Source organism: Pocillopora verrucosa, chromosome 1 (assembly GCF_036669915.1).
Source record: "Pocillopora verrucosa isolate sample1 chromosome 1, ASM3666991v2, whole genome shotgun sequence".
NCBI classification, from domain to species: domain Eukaryota; kingdom Metazoa; phylum Cnidaria; class Anthozoa; order Scleractinia; family Pocilloporidae; genus Pocillopora; species Pocillopora verrucosa.
Genome location: NC_089312.1, coordinates 17601738 through 17619924, shown reverse-complemented (window position 1 = coordinate 17619924; position 18187 = coordinate 17601738). Strand labels below are relative to the sequence as shown.

Genomic DNA, 18187 nt, shown 5'->3' with positions numbered 1-18187 from the left:
ATAAACAAAACAACAATGAGTCAGGACTGAGCTTAATCTTAATGGTTGTCAATTGAGGGAGTTTTTAATGAAAATTTAGCAGCAAATCAACTTAAAGTTGACTCCAAATTATGCCCTCAAACAAAACCAAACCAAGAGATTGATATATATTCATTCCCTGTAGTGGTATTGAGTATTTCTCACCAGTTGTTACAATCTTTGTTATGGCAGATGACACAATAAGGCATTATAAGTGTGATTATATTTGCCCCCATTTACATCCATTTTGAAATCACTGATGATCCTTGTAATCTGATTGGCTCTCATTAATGCGATTTATTCACGAATCGCACCATTTTTGCTTAAAATCGCATCTTCTTATCAGCCAATAAGGAAGCTTTGCTAAAATACAACCAATAGCTTGTTTAGAGAAACCAATCAATTTGCAAGAAAATGGAAAACAACTTTTACAACTTTCTACAAACCAGCTCACTGCTGGATCAACAAAACATTTGTACAGACTCAAAACTCCTGTGCCTGAACGACTGAACTTTGTGATTTCAAAATGGATGTAATAAAGGGGTAATTGGACTTCGTGTAGTGCAATTTTGGTCTAAAATCATACTTGTGATTTCAAATCACACATTTGGTTTCAGACCAAATTGCACTCCACTCAGTTCAATTTCCATTGTAAATCTTGATATTAGTGATCGAATATCTCATCAAGATACAGAAATCGTGTGTTCGTTTATGGAACGCATTCTTTGCTTCCTCGCTGAACATCTCACGGATGATTGCGGACACGTGATCGTAGTTGATATAATAACGAAAGAGCAGTTGTATACGTCCAAAAACTGGCAACGAAAGAGCTACTACACTATGTGAATCTGCAAAACTTAGCCGATGTTATCAACTCTCTTTATGCATTCTTTTCTCCATTACATTCATTTCTGACGGATTCCATGTGTGACCGAATAAAATGCAATCCTATATGTACACGAGTTACTAACGAAACAACCGAATGAAGTGTAATCCTATAACGTGCGCAAGTTACTAACGAAACAAACGAATATAATTTAATCTTAGAAGTGCGCAAGATAATAACGGAACCATAGAATAAAACTTCATCTTAAGTGTTCGCAAGATTCTAACAAAAGAACGAAATAAAATGTTATCTAAACGGGCGCAATATACTGAGGAAATAACCAAATGAAATGTAATCATAGATGCGCGCAAGATGCTCGAGAAACAATCGAATAAAATGTAATCTTAGATATGGGCAAGATGTTGAAGAAACAACCGAATGAAATGTAATCCTAAACGTTCGCGAGATGGTAACGAAACAACCGAATGAAACCACAGGCGGCTCAAGCTCCTTCTGTGAGATGATCATCTTTCGAAATGAGAGTCATGGCGAATTAAAGGAGTTTGTATGGGAATATTTACGACAGCTCTTAGGAATACAGAATACAGTCAAATTCTCAATAAAAATACCTCACCTTACTTACACAGTGCATCGCTTGTTATCTGACCGATTACTATGTTGAAAAGGCAAATGAATAAAAGGGGTACGTTTCTAAAGAAACTGTGGTGCTGCGTCACTAGGAGAGTATAACAGGGTGGTTTAGTGTTATAAACTGAGTTGAAAACGTAAATTGGCCACCGTGAAGAGTTTAGAGGCTGACGTTTCGAGCGTTACTCCTTCATCAAAGCGATTGGGGGAATTGTGGGTTGTGTGTGGGTTTATATGAAGAAAATGGAGCTACGCAATTGGTTGGAATATGGTGACGAGAACACAAGAATAAATCAGTTGAATGAAAAGCGCTCGTTGATACCGTGGGATTAAGAGTGCCGATTTAGACCATAAATTTTTGTTCAAGAGTTTCGCGGCTTTCCGAGCTGGCTAAGAAGTAGAGAAAGGCTGCAAACTACCATATACTGTTTAGAATGATTAGGGAGATTAAAACTTCTAGCGACTGGTTTGGATGCGTCCTTATCATTTCTTTCTAGGTCGCGAAGGTGTTCTCGGAATCGGTAACCTAGTCGTCTTCATATTTCACCAATGTATAACTTTTTGCAATAAGTGCAAGTTATGCAGTAAATGACATTGGCGGAGGTGCACGTAAAGTAATCAGTGATCTTGATGGATCTCTCGGGTCCCGACATTTCTCTACGTTATGAATGAAAGGACAAGTTTTGCATCTTGAGCGAGCGCACTTGAAAGTTCTAGGTTGTTCATTGGTTTGAAATGAACTTCTGACCAAAAAGTTGCCAATGTTTTTGTCACGTTTAAATTAAATTAATAGAGGTTACGAAAAGATAGCACCAGTCTCTGCATCGATTTGGAGTAGTTTAAAGTTTTTAAGAATGAGAGATTTAACTGCGTGGTTGTGAGGGTGAAATGTGAGAGTGAATGGAATGCGATCAGATTTTTCCTTCTCAGCTGTTTGTGGTGCTGACTGTCGATCAATTTGTTGGGCACGATGATGGCCCGCTTGAACGACAGAAACAGGATAGCCACGTTTATCGAAAAACTGGCACATTGCCTCTGATTTTTCGGAAAAATCAGAGTCGTCACTACATAAACGACAAAGTCTGAGAAACTGTGAAAACGGTATGGAATTCTTGACGTGTGATGGATGCGAAGATGAATACAACAAGTAACTATGCGAATCTATGGTTTTGTAGCTAACACTAATGCATAGACCGTTGCCTTCGATTGAAATTTCGACGTCTACAAAAGAACCCATTTTAGCGAGTCATCCATTTCTAGGTTTACCACGTACATAAGAGATACTGACAGAACAATGAACTAACCGAATAAAATGTAATCGTAAATGAGCGCAAGATATTCACAAAACAACCGCCTGAAGGGTAATCCAAAACGTTGGCGGGATGAGAGCAAAACAATAAAATTAAATGTAATCGTAGACGTACGCAAGATACAAACGAAACAATTGATGACATGTAATCCTTAATTTGCGCAAGATACTAACGAAACAACCGAATGGAATGTTTTCTAAACGTACACAAAACACTAACAAAGCAACTGAATACAATGTAGTCTTAGATGTGCGCAAGATGTTAACGAAATAATCAAAAGGATTGTCTTTTAAACGTACACAAGGCACAAAAGAAGGAACCGAATAAAATGTAGTCTTAGATGCGCGCAAGATACTAACGAAACAATCGAATGAAATGTAAACTTAGAGGTGCGCAAGATATTAACGAAACAATTAAATGGAATGTTTCTTAAACGTGCACAAGTCACCAACGAAGGAACCGAATAAAATGTAGTCTTAGATGCGCGTGAGATACAATGAAACAATCAAATGAAATGCAAAAATTACTAATGATACAACCAAATGAAATGTAATATTAGATGTGCACAAGATACTGATAAAACAATCGAATGAAATGTAATCTTAAGGAGCGCAATATATGAACGAAACAATCGAAACAAAGTAATCTTAAATGTTGGAGAGATACTTACCAAAAAATAAAAGGAAATATAATCCTCTTGTGCGAGAAATATCAACAAAACAACCGAATAAAATAAAATCCTGAACGTACGCAGGATACAAGAATGTTACCAAAAATGTGCGCAAGATATCAACAAAAACAACCGAATGTTCGGTAAGCTAAACGCAAGATACTAACGAAGGAACCGAATGAAATGTAATCTTAAATGTGCGCAAGATAGTAAGAAACAATCGAATAAAATGTAATCTTAGATATGTGCAAGATATTGATAATGGTAATTGAACTGAGTGGAGTGCAATTTGGGCTGAAATCATACACGTGATTTCGATTTGAAATCACAATTATCATTTCAGACCAAAATTGCACGACACAAGTTTCAATTACCACTTTATTACATCCATTTTGAAATCGCCCAAATACAGGACTTGGTCAGTACATATATTTTATTGATGCTGTACTGAGTAGGTTTGAAATTAAATTCATTTGGTGACGAGAACACAAGAATAATAATTCATTGGGTGAGGGGGAATAAGAGTTTTGGAAACAAAAGTTGCAAAATTTGCCACATGATACTCTTTGTCTTTCATTTTCCTGCAATTTGATTGGTTATTTTAAACAAGCCTTGAAAATCTGATGGGTTGTTTTTTTTTTTAGTGTAGCCTGCTCATTGGCTGGGAAAAAGATGCGATTTAAAGCAAAAAATGGCGCGATTCGTGAATAAATCGCATCAGTTAGAGCCAATTATATTACAGGGATTACCAGTGGTTTCAAAATGGGTGTAATAAACGAAACAATTGAATGAAATGCTGTCATCGATGATAGCACAGGATACTTACGAAACAACCGAATAAATTATAGTCTAACATGTACACCTGATATTAATGAAAGAACCAACTGAAATGTAATCCTAAACGTGCACAAGACTCTGAGAGATACTAGCGAAACAACCGAATGAAATTTAATCTTAAGAGTGCACATAATTTTCACGAAACAATTGAATAAAATGTAAATCTTAGTGTGCGCGAGATACTAACGGAAAAACCGAATGAAATGTAATGCAAAGCGTGCGCAGGGTACTAGGGAAACAATGGAATGAAATGTAATCCAAAGCGTTCACAAAACACTAACGAAACGATAGAATGAAATGTAACACTTAGAATGGACGAGATACTAAAAAATAAGCGAATGAAATATCCTAAGACTGGAGAAGATACTAACAAAAGAATCAAATTAAACGTAATCCTGAACGTGGGCAAGATAACAACCAAACAATTGATTGAAATGAAATTTAAGAGTGCACATGATATTTACGAAACAATCGAATGAAATGTAGTTCTTACAGTGCGCGGGATATTAAGGGTAAAAAAAAGGAATTAAAAGTTATTATAAGAATTAGCGAAATACTATCAAAACTGTAGAATGACTTGTAATCCTACGAGTGCGCAAAAGACTAACGAAATAATCGAATGAAATTGTAATGCTGAGAGCACGCGAGATATTAACGAATCAATGGAATGAAAGTGAATCCTAGAAGTTCGCGAGATGCATACGAAACAATTGAATGAAAGTCAATCTTACAGTGCGCGATCTAAGAATCGAATGGAGCGATAGAGAATCCTGAGAATGCTGAAGAAACTAATAAAGCAATGCATAGAAAGTGAATCCTTCGAGTGAGCGAGATACTAGTGCAAGAATGAAATGAAAATCAACTGTACGAGTGGGCGACAACGCAATTGAAACAATAGAATGAAGGGAATCCTATGAATTTGCGTAATACCCATGAAACAATAGAATAAATGTGAACCCTAGAATTGAGCGAGAGACTACTGAAAGAAGAGAATGAAAGAGAATTCTCCTAGTCACCGGGACACTTATGAAACTTTGGAACGAAAAACAATCCTACGGGTACGCGAGATTATAAATGTAACAAAGGCATGAAAGTGAATCCTACGCGTGCGCGAGCTAGCAGTTGAAACAAGAGAAGGGCAGTGAATCCTACGGTGCACGTGGTACTGATATGAATCCTTCCTTTTCAATTTTTTTTTTCTGCGTACATACCAAGGCATCACATTACAATCATTATGGGAACCAGAAGAACAAAAAACATCTCTTCAAATTCAAATCCGGTTTTGCAATAAAAATCACACGTAGTTCAGGCGACCACTGAGTGACAGAAAAGTGGAATATTCTGAAATGTGGAATAGCCGACTGAGATCCTAAATGTGGAATGACCGAAATATCCTAAAACGTGAAGTGACAGGATGTTCTAAAACACAGAACACCAGAATATGTTAAAAAAAGTACAATGATTGAATATTCGAATGATTAAAATGACCTGTTAGTGAATCTTTATATGGGGGTCCAAGCCATAAGGCTTCGAGTTGGAAAATGAAAATAGTATCTGACTCTTGTTCTTCTGTTTCTGCGTAGGTTGTTAAATCCAATAGAAGTGCTTCTTTGTAAATAGAAAGTTTTTGAAAAGGAGGAGAATTTAAACCATCACTCAGCAGATGAAATTAGAAATAGGATTATGAGAAAAACTAACCGCACCGCAGTGGATTGGTCATTCCATAATTTAGAATATTTCGTCATCTTACGCTTTCAAATATTCCGTCATTTTGTGTTTAGAATATTCCTTCATTCCGCGTTTTAGAATTTCAGGATATTACGTCGTTCCTCCATTCCTTTATTCGTAAAAATAATGCTAGCCAACAGTTCGGCTTAAAAAGAGCTTTTATGATAAGTAATTTTATGATATACACTCCCATTAAAGACGAGTCATATTATGTATGCATATAGCAAATTGTAGACCAGAATAAAGGAGTACTAAGCCGCATTTGTGTTCATATTAGCCACATTCCAAACACGTGCTACCTGCAAAGTATCCCTTACCTCATAATCGCCTCCAATTCCTTTCCAGCTGTCCGAATTACGTTTAAAATCTCTTACAAAACACATCGGATGGTGTTTGCTCCTGCAAACCATCTTTAGGGGCTCTCAAAATTATTTCGTTTCATTCCTTCTTCGCTTCAAAATCCGCTTCATTACCTGACTGCCTGCTCGCCATTGCTATTGTGATTTGCTTTGATTTGCTTTGTCTTTCCTCATATACCCGACGCTAAGTGTCTTGGCTGCAAATCAATTACTGATCGGTAGATTTTAAAACACATCGGATGGTGTTTGCTCCTGCAAACTATCTTTAGGAGCTCTCAAAATCCTTTCAATTCATTGCTTCATCGCTTCAAAATCCGCTTCATTACCCGACTGCCTGCTCGCCATTGCTATTGTGATTTGCTTTGATTTGCTTTGTTTTTCCTCATATACCCGACGCTAAGTGTCTTGGCTGCAAATCAATCACTGATCGATAGATTTTCTCCACTACTTTCCGACCAAATTTGGCACAAATTGGATGTAATGAAATCGTACAAAACCTAGGCGCTTTACCAACATCTTGATTGATACTGTGTGAAATAATAATACTTTAGTTGCTGAATCCTTCAACGCGTAGGGTGAAATAAATATGTTTTAAGTCAGCGTTCGTTATAACCCTCTTGATACATGTATACCTTTGATCGTTTTCAAACGAAGACTTTTATGAATTTTGACATACCTTACAAACTATATCTTTAACCTGCCATTGATTCCAAGTCATTGCCGAGCAAACCTTGTTGCGGAGAAGTGATCACCGATATCGTAACAGTTCTACCATATCAATATTAGTAAACTGCGCTTTGATTGTCCTTTTCAATCATTTCTTAAATCTTCGAAAATATTAGAAAAAAGTAGTGAGTTGAGTTGCTTTTAATTCTTATGTTGTTTATCTTCTTTAGCAATTTAGTAGGCAATGTGCTACAATTCAAAGAGTAGCCCAACCATAGTTTGTACATTGAAAGATGAGTTTCTTTATTTTTTATTATAATGAGACACACCTCCAAAAAGTGGACAAAAATAAAACATCGATTTTTTCCCAATTGCTTCCAATCTGAAGCATGTGATCTACTTATTCATGTGTAGGAAGCAGAGCGACCCTTGGCTCCTAAATCAATTAAGGAGCTTTATTAATTTTTTTGCCATGCCAATCTTTCTCGCCCATTTGGATTGATGAAAGACGAAGAGGGAAAAGAAGAGATAAAAAAAGAAACAAAAAACCAAAAACAGATTGAAGGAAGGGTAAAAAGAACAAAAACTTAAAATATAAGAAATATATGAAAACAAAAACCAACACTTCGCTAATGGATAATTTACACCCTGCTGACGTTTTCATTAATCACTCTAACTCAATAATTGTTTTCTCATTTTCCAGCTGGTTAGTATGCAAATGAACCGAACTTTACCCGGAAGGTCACGGGGTAATGAGGTAATAATTCCAAATCAAATCTTTGTTCTCTGAAAATTTAAGCGAGTCCCTGACATCAGGATTTGTCATAATCCGAGAGATTCAGAGGAGCTAGAACCTCAAGGTAAGTAAAATTGCCTAAAAGTTTTATGTTTAAGGTAATTAGCCTTCTGTGGGTATCGTCATTTTTAAAGTTCATAGTTTTCTTATCTTTGACATTTGGACATTTAATACACAAAATTTTGCTTGCTAATTTTATGTTGGAGTGTTCAGAAAAGAAAAAAAATGTTAAAAATGAAAAGTACGTATATGTTATTCGCCAGCCGGGAAGTCCGTATCGGGAAAAACTATGCCCGGGGTCTTGAGTAACGCCCGAAGCCGTAAGGTCGTACTTTCATTCTTTTTAAAACTTCACGACATTCTTGCCGAAAGAACCCGAATGATTTAGGGCTGTAATCAGAGCAAGATCCTCCTTTAACTGAAAATGTTTTTTTAGTGTAAATGATGGTTAAAACAGAAGTAAAGCAAATTTGATCTTACGGAAAGTATTATTTACTTCCATCGATGAGCAGTGTACGAATAACACCTCTGTAAATTGCAAGGGAAGTAATTGTAAGTAAATTCAAATGTATGTTTTAAAATTGTGAGAGTCTTTTTCCACTAAATAGCTAAAGTCAAACGAGACACTAGACCCAAGAGGAATTTAATGTGGCTTTTTCTCGTTAAATTCATTCGGTTTTTGTTGTGCAGTTTACGGTACAGATGGCTAGACTTGTAAAGACTTACCGAAAGCATATTTGTACGAAGTAGGATTGAAAACTTCGCTGCAACGAAAAATTTCTTGAGAGAATTTAAAAATGAAATGAATGAAATTTCCATCGATAAATTCAACTGTAAACAAATATATCACAATTGTAACTTTCTGAGAAACCTCCCCCTTTACCACATTTTGGACAGCTTGAATGCTGAAAATTGCACAAGGCAGGCGGACTACCAACAAAACTCACTCATGAAGGACCATGAACTGCTTACATAAACTGCCTACATGAAAATTTTCCTATGAGATATGACTTCTAAATTAAGCAACATTTCATTCTGTAAAAGCCAAACGCAACTCACCACTTCGACACATCGAAATCACATAGAGGTCAGGGGAATTAGTGTGTTGGACGGATCGATACCATAAGATGTGTAGATAGAAAAGGTACAGAAGGAAATCCTCTTGAGATCATCTGGGAATCTATCTTTGATCCTGCAATTTAGACCAACTCATAAAGTTAATCTATCAAACACACTTTACAGTTTTCAAGTAATCTCCTCTTTTGAAGTTTTGAATATTCGGCAAAAATACAAAATCTCATCTAGTCACTTGTAAACAAGGTACTGGTAAAAACGAACACGACAAGGTGGATTCAAACATCTTGATTTTAGTTTCTTCGGTAAAATTACTGCATTTTGTTCAGTTCTTGTGGATGATTTCTTTGTAGAAGACATCAGGGGTATTAGCGGTGTAAATAGGCATAAAATTTGAAAATTTCGGATTTGAAAAGTACATCTCAAATCCAAAAGAGGAAAAACATCTCGCTTTACGGAGAGATCTTAGTAGTTCTATTCTAAGTTGCAATATTAGCAGTGTTACAACTGATGGATTTTCTACTTAAGGGCGTATATTACTGAGCGTCGTAACCAAATTGAAGCCCGCAATAGGTCGGATATAGGGTTCAAAAACAAAGGATTATTTGAGATTCCAAGGGTGGGCTTCGTAACTGCCTGTCGATTCAGAGTCAACATACAAACTGTTCGTTCCAGGTCTCAATATTTCTCAAAGAAATTCATCTACAATGCTGACGGTTTTTAAGGGTGCACCCTTTATAAAGAACTGACCAGACTGACGTGTTGTAAACAGTTCCGTTTACTATTCAAAAGGTTCTTTGAGTGGAAATTCACAAACAGGCTTCCTGTTAAAGATGTTTCGAATCCATTCTTATTCAGTTGGAAATTTAAAAGCTGGAATTCAAACCAGTTAAAAATGGGATGTTTGACTTCAAGCCACTGAATTTGGACCAAACGCACAAACTTTAAAATAGAAAAAAGCAAATTTATAGTAAACGCCACTGAAAAGAAGACAACTGATAAAAAAACTTGAAAGAGTGCTTCATTGTAAAGCTCAAAAATTACTTGAAGTGGTAAGTAAAGAAACATTCGTCATTAAATTACAGAATCATTTAAAGCTTGGAGTGAAATATAGAGGCTTAAGTCAACGTTCGTTGTAAGCCCCTCCATTTAAGAAACAGTTTCTAAAATTTAAAACCTTTGAAAAAGCTATCGTCTTTAAACTGCCGGTCCGTTGACAAGAACTTACGAGAAGTCCAAGCAGTGTTACAATACAACTTAACTGACACACGAGGCTGTGTTTTTGTTTTAGATGCCCTTGCGTTAATTCAATTATTATAAGAATGATCATCATTTAGTCTTTAATAGGGAAGCCCTTCGTCCAATACAGTTCTATCTAATGAGTCTCCCTCAGTCTTAGCACAGAGCGTTGTTGAGCTTTTCGAGGTGATAAGCACAGGTTGAAACTCATTACAAGTCATTCAATACCCAATTTAGAGGACGTCTTTCATGTAACACAAACAAATTTGACATACCTTTTAAGTTGTACTTTTAACTTACCACTGATTCGAAGTCACTTCCGAAGGGTCTTTGTTACGGGGAAATGATCACCGATATCTTACTAACAGCCTAAAAACGCTAGCTGATCATTTGTTTTTCATTTGTTTAAAAAAAAAAGGTTTAACTGAAATTTTTATGTATTTTTTAAAACAGTTCCCTAATCGCCTCATGTTAACACGTTTTGGTTCGCATTCTGTGGCATATGCATTTTTTTCCCCACAGATTGTACTTCGAAAAGCAGAATAATGCATGTCCCTTTGGTGTTTCTTGTTTTTGTGTTATACACATTTAAAGAAACATGTGAGGCTTCAGTAGCCGAGAATTCTGGGCTAGGAAAAGTGATAGATCTTCGAAAGGTCAACATACTGGCCGACTTTCAGGAGCAAGAGAACAGGATCTTTGAGGAGCTCCCCCCGAAATGTCTCGTAAAGAAAACTTTGAAGTCTTCAAGCAGCCACTTCGAATATTATGCAAATACCAAGGAATTTTATAAATCACTTGCCACCCAGTCAAGCTTGAGCGCCTCTTTACAGTCCGCCTACTCGTTGGGTGTTACGGTATCAGTAGCAACAAAGAGCAAAAGTTCACAGAACACGGAAGTGAGTGGCATGTCTTTAATCAAGCAGGCGTTAACAGAAAAGATCTATGTCGATAAAGAATGTCTTCTGAATGACATCACCGACTTGAAGGAAACATTTCTGAGTGACCTGGAGGACTTGCCCGTAAACATCCAAAATCCCTGGGAACCAAACTCATGGAGAGAGTATTATGATTTTCTTAAGGAATACGGCTCTCATGCCATAACGTCTGTGAAGCGCGGATCAAGATTTCAGCAGATGACATTCGCAGAGAGCTCTAAGACCTACACTGAAAGAGATTTCCAAGTAAAAGCTTGCATTTCGGTCGCAGGACCTTCCCAGGTTGGAAAGGTTGGCGTTTCCGCATGTTCAAACGTAAGCCAAAGTGAGATATCCAAAGCGGACGAGATGAGAACAAGCGAGAAACGCTTTGTCAGAGGTGGAAAAAGGGAAACAAATAGCAAGCTGGTAAACGAAGCGATGTCGGTTGAATTGCTTGGCCAACTAATGAATGAAGCAGATGAATTTCCAGCGTCTGTTCAGCACACCTTCATGGCGATCTGGACCATCCTAAAGAGCCGATTTAAACAGGGGTCTCCTAACAATATCCGAGCCACAAACCTGGAGTACTACTACCTTGGGTTCTTGAATTATGGTTGTCCATACATAAGTAACTCTGGACTTGCCGTACAAAAGTTTGACCATACCAGTAGCTCCAGAGAGAAGTATCCAGAATTCGAGTGTACCCTGGCAAAAGAGGGCTGCCACAATGATGATGACTGTCACTACAAACCCGTTTGGTGCTCCTGTCGTGGTCCAACATGTGTCCATTACAAGAAAGTCAAGCAAGGTGCAGGTGACTCTAAGGTAACTGCATACCCAAACACATCAGAAGATTGGGGGTGGCATGGTTGCGATTGGAAAGTTGCGGGATCTTGGTGCAAGTGCTATAATAAAAATCGTGACCAGCGGAGAACTGTGTGGCGCATGCCAAACAGAGATGCCGCTACACATAAAGCAGCAACCAAAACCGCTGACCAAAAGGGCGGAAGATTACTGTTTCGAAAGTACACCGCTGGACAACAGAATTGAAAAACAAAAGAAACTTAAATTTTGACGCACTTAGATAACTTACGTAATTACTGAAATTTGGCACATTTAAAGTTAGAACTATGCGTGTGTCTCATTGTGCTTGAATAAAGGATTGAATGTGTCACTACATTTCATAGCACCCACGCCTGGTTGTGCAGAGCTCGTACTGAAAAGCTGTTTTCCGGAGAATGAGAGAGAGAGACAGAAATAACTACTCTTAAAATGTAGTATCGATTAAGATTGATCTAAAGGGCATTGACTGAAAACTCATCCAGGTTTGCCTGATTGAATGTTTCGTAAAAGAGGGCATAATAGCGAAATAAATGAAAAATAGAATAATCGCTGAAAGGATTTGTCGTCTCCTATGATACGCTCGAGCTTAAGCAAGATCCAGATAGATTTCCCTTCCTTTATTTAGATCCTTTTAACCTGAAAAATGGCTGAAAGCCATTTCCGAGTTAATATTACGACCCCTTAAACATAGAGGGCAAAATTACTAAATGCTGATCGGCTTAGACAAAGGGTATTTATCGCTATCGGACATTATTTCAAGAAAATTTGAACGCTGACTAATACAAGATTACAAGAGTTGTGAGAAATTTGTTACTGTCAACGGAAAGTTTTCACAGTGTTCTATGTCATCACCCGTTAACTCGTTACCAATTTATGGGACACCTTTAAGACAAAATGAAAGCACTTAAGGGCCCAAAACAAACCGAGCCCTATGTTTTTTTTTTATTTTTCTTCAGTTGAAATTGGTTTTTACATTTGTACACTCCTTAAAATTGAAAATATTCAAAAAGGTTTAACTTTGCCTAAAAGTATTATAGTTTCTTTGACGGCGAATGTTTTTTAGCAGGGCTGGTTTCACTGCTTTAACGTCGTGTTACAAAATTAAAATTTCACTCAGCTGATTCGTGCGTTTTACAGTTAGTCGACGCTAACTGGACACAAGTGATATTTGTCTTGATTTTACTCAGTCCATGCGATTACTTATGCAAATTCACTCCTTCCGTTCCTCCTCCCTACCAGTTTATTTTCCGAGGTCATTAGCTCGCAGCCGCTTAGTTGATTATTAGTTTTTTCTCTTTGTTATCTTCTTTTTTAATGATTGCGATCCATGAAATAATTGGGCGTCTATTGATGATTTTTACCCAATATAGTAATAGATACTAAAACTACTAGTGTTATGATTGCGATCAATGAAATAATTGGGCGTCTATTGATGATTTTTACCTAATATAGTAATAGATACTAAAACTACATGTTTAAAGAAAATTTGAGTGGTAATTGTAAACTGACAACAGAAGTTGAGCGGAGAAGCAAGCCGCGACGAACGCTGACTTTACCGTTAAAAGTCTACTCATTATCTAAGTGGCACATCGTTACTAATAACATATATAATAACAAAGGATTTGGAAGAAGAAAGGAAAATTCGTTCTGGGTCGCTATCCAGCGGATAAGTGATAGCAAAACGTTATTCACCATATAGAGATTTATCCAGTGGATAGTGTTATCCGACCTTCGAACAACCGAGGCCTGGTCCACGTATATTATTCAAGTTATCGGTAACTTCCTCTAAATTGTTTCCAAATTTCTAAGCCTCAAATATGCTAATCTTCCTTTGCAGATTGAACTTACTCTCATAACAATATTTGGAGGGAAAACTGCGCCCATGTTTCTCCTCATTTTGATGACCATGTTCCTGACAGCCATTCCTATTTCGAAGAAGTTGAGGGAAGCAAAGGAACCGAAGCCACAAAGGAAACAGCAGAGTTTTGAAAAGCGATTAACCTTCACAAAACCAACATATTAGAAGATTGTGAAGTACCTCTTCACCATAGCGACCATCACAAAGCCAAGCATCAAGGGCTGATCAAAGAGGAAGGGAGTGAAGAAAAACTGTAACAATGAGATTTATCGTAAACAGAAACATGACGGTGAATCGTCAATCGTTTAAATTTGATTACGTTGATACAGATTGAAATGAAGGACTGAATATCTTAAAAGCAATTTTTAGTTAATGTCTTAGAAAAGTGTGTTGTTATTCATAGTGGTTAAAATATTAAATAAAAACAAATGGTGTCACACATACAATGGAGAAAAATTGGACACTTTCCAAGAAATCCATCAAAGAAAACAATACTAAAGTTAAGGAAAAATCGAAATTTTCAAAGAAAAATCTTATTCAAATGCGTGTATCCTGCTGATTTCCTATTTTGTGTTCAGATTTATCAGACGATTTTAAAACACCGTGACCCACTTGCTTGTGTGGTTGTTGACAAATTGATTCTGTTACCCTGAAGGCTCGCTACCTCTCCACTACTACGCACGCGCATGCCAAGATACGCGTTCGAGCCTCACCTAGTGTTTTAGCTTCTTATTCAACACTTTTTAAAGAGATTGAAAAAAGAAAACATATGAAAGAAGAGCTCTTTATGACGTACATAATTAAACCAGCCCTGGGATAAGCCAAAAAGAAGGATGTTGTTTAGATGAATAACAGTTAAAGGTCTTAGTTTTCTTGTCACTGTCCAATTTAAAGCGTATTGATTTTAAACGCGTACTTTCTGATACGTTGCCGCCTTCTGTCGAAATCAAAACACCCTAAATTCTCCAGATAGAAGTGATCAAATGATTTTCGATGACGTTTTCAAAAGTTTTACTTTAGATATGTCTGCAGAGGAAACATTTTACGACCAATTTTCAGAGATTCTCTCTTTGAAACCGTATTCGTAAGTCTCCGTTTTCAACAGAGCTTTTAGGCGTTGTAGTGAAAACGATAAGCGTATGTTCATTTTAGTCAAAGTTTTACTATTAGACGAAATTTCAATGGAATAAAATTTTAGAATCGGTTGGGAGTCGAAGTTTTCCTTTCTAATATTAGCTCTGTATTGCTCGGTTTGCATCTCAATTGTATCAAACGTACTAAAACAAAAAACAAAAAAACAAAAAAAAAAGCTCAACAGCACACTTTCTCACGGAATGACCGTTTCTCCTGAGTTGCATCAATTTTAGCGACTTAAACTCCCTGTACTTTTTCTTTTTCGAATTTATGTCAAACTCATAACAAAGAACCTATTCTTTAAGGATAGGAAGACTTACAAAAATCCAAGGAGCAAATATTCTCTTTACACAATACGTTGGTTTTGAAGCACTTCACATCCGTTTTCCAAGCTTGCTTTCTTTTCCAAAATGGTCGATAAAAGGACGTTTTTCTGTACGTGGTTTATATTGTACCATTGGTGCTTTCCTTCCGCAGCCACCGTGAATTTTTTCTCCTAAAGAGATTTTTTCCTGTTAAAGCCTCTGTCCACACGTGAAAGCGGTTTTCGAGCAACAAAAACTGAGGACATGGTTTAATGCTACTTTGGTTTAAAGATTTAATGAATGTAACCGAGAATTTACAATTCAAAGACCCTAATAGGCGAATGGCTATACCAAACCTTTTTTCCGTAACCGCCGAAAACCAATTACAACTAGTGGCACTCCTGATGAGAGGGAACCAGCGACTGGTTTTGCTGTTATTCCCTACATTCACGGTGTTACGGAACCCATAAAGAGAATTTTAAAAAGCCACAACGTTAAAGTTGCTCAAAAACTTTTTTAGACTTTGGGGCATAATTTTGCCAAAGCTGAGGATCATGTCACGAAAGAGCAACGAACCGACGCTATTTACTCTATCCCGTGCAATGACTGTGATAACAAGTATATCGGACAGACCGAACGTCAGTTTAGTACACGCTTTAAAGAGCATCAAAGAGCGGTAATCTTTTGCAAAAAAGAAAATTCAGCTTTATCGGAGCACACATGCCTAAACAACCATACAACTGGGCGGGATAAGTCTAAAATTATCACCACTAATCGGCGTTACCACCAGTGCCTTTGTTTGGAAGCCTGGCATATCAACTCCACCCACGCTTCTTTAAATCGTGATGATGGCGGGTTACTTCCTGACACCTATTTACCCCTAGTCAGACAAAAGGGTCTCTTGTTGCAGCGTTTAGATCACCCTGATGAAGGCGCTAGACAAGAGTGTAGAAACGTTGGGTCTATGAATTGTAACTTCTCGGTTACATTCATTAAATATTTATACCAGAGTCATACCATGTCTGATTGTGCACCTGGTTGCCATGTGAACTTTAATATATTTTAAAAACTGAGGAGTTAAAGATTGGCCTACAAGCAAAGTTTTTAAACTACCGTTTTCGTGTTGGCGGACAAAAAAAATGGAGTTAGAGGTTTCCCAATCCCATCTTAATAAAACATACCTGTTGACCAACGAAAAAGATTCGAATACGCTGTTTAGTTGGGTATATATTTATTATAACGGTGGAAATGGAAGGAAAAAAATCCTCTACCTCTGTAGATTACAACTAGCCATCAAGACTTAGCAGTACATATGAGCGGATTTTAACCATTAGTGGTTCAAACCCCAACACCATCGTGTTACAGGTTCGTATAAAACTGTCTCGCGCACAGGAAAAAAAAGTTAGCTGAAAGTACATAAATCTATGTTCTGGGTGGCATCATCGCAAAAATATAATTGACATTCAAAAACTCATTAATAATTCATAAGCCCATTAACCTATCAAATGGTAGATAATACATCACGTGCAGTGACTTTATATCGATAAACCTCATCCTTATTAGTATGCGGTGTTTTATCAGATATAAAGACACTGCACGTGACTTATGAATATTAATTAATTATCAACACAGAAACTGACACAACAAATGGTGGGAACATATTTAATGTTCTTTCAACAAATTTCACACAGTAAATTTACTTTTGCACCAAATTAATAGTACAGTTGTGAAATACACATCTGGAAAAATTCTCTATTCCATTAGTACAGTAATCTGGTAAAGGCATATTAGACAATACATCATCTGAAACTTCGAATTCAAGATCAGTTGGCAGAAGTGACTCCAACTCGTTTTCGCTAACCTCTGCGTTTGACCTTTTGCCAGTAGTCTTGCATACTAATTTAATCCCTAATTTTTTTCTCGTATGCTAATTTCTAACGTTCACAAAAGCATAATTGTTATGAACTCTCTTGACACACGCTTTTCCAAGAATGTTTTTGAAGCCGTTCAAAAAACTCGCAACACGTGTTTTATCGGGTTTAAAACCACTCGGCTACGCCTCGTGGTTTTAAACCCGATAAAACACTCCTGCTCGTTTTTTAAACATTACAAAATAAACAGTTTGAATGCTCTGCTTTGTTTTCATATCTGCACGTTTACACCGGAGATAAGTGATCATAAATTAAACGCGGACAGAAATTATAATGAAGGCAGGAATTCAAAGAAATACTACCTTTTAGTAACAGTCAGTGACAGATGATATAGTGTTGATACCTCTTCCCCCCTCCAGGTAAGGAGTGGAGGGAGTTTGGACTGGTTGATTAATTATCCTCCTGGATAACTAATCCCGTTTTTACGCATAATTTACCATTCAACACAGATCTAATAAACCTGTCGACACCTCTTCACCCCTCCAGGTAAGCTTTTCCCTCCTGGAGGGAGATTGGACTCGTTGATTAGTTCTCCTCCTGGATAACAAATCCCGTTTTTTACACGTAATTTGCAACTCAACATAGGTCTAATATAACTGTCGATATCTCTTCACCCCTCCAGGCAAGCTTTTCCCTCCTGGAGGGAGTTTGGACAGGTTGATTAGTTCTCCTCCTGGATAACAAATCCTGTTTTTACACGTAATTTACCACTCAACATAGATTTAATATAGTACGATCATCTCATCAGAATTTGATCGCAAAATTGATCGGTGACTTGGCGGGATTGACGGGAAATAACAAGCGCGTCTAAGCCTTCAATAGTGAGCCTGTGGCTCACTTTGCGCCCCAAAAGCCTGCCTAGACCTTTGTCTGGCATAGCTATCTGTGTTGTTTATCACCCTCCAGGTCGACCTGCCGAAAGTCACAAAGAGCTGAATGACTATTTAATTAATACTACTGATCGTCTGCGTAACGAGCATCCTGATCATGGTCTGGTTCTTCCCGGCGATTTCAACGATTTCGAT

At 37.3% G+C, this 18187-nt stretch overlaps 1 protein-coding gene across 1 annotated transcript; it reads left to right on the top strand.

The window, feature by feature from the left end:
* The first annotated feature begins 7910 nt into the window (after positions 1–7910).
* On the top strand, positions 7911–12452 carry LOC131799786 (DELTA-thalatoxin-Avl2a-like). Its single transcript, XM_059117484.2, has 2 exons — positions 7911–7922; positions 10694–12452. The coding sequence occupies exon 2, from the start codon at positions 10717–10719 to the stop codon at positions 12139–12141; it is 1425 nt and encodes a 474-aa protein (XP_058973467.1). The 5' UTR covers positions 7911–7922; positions 10694–10716; the 3' UTR covers positions 12142–12452.
* Positions 12453–18187: the final 5735 nt, after the last annotated feature.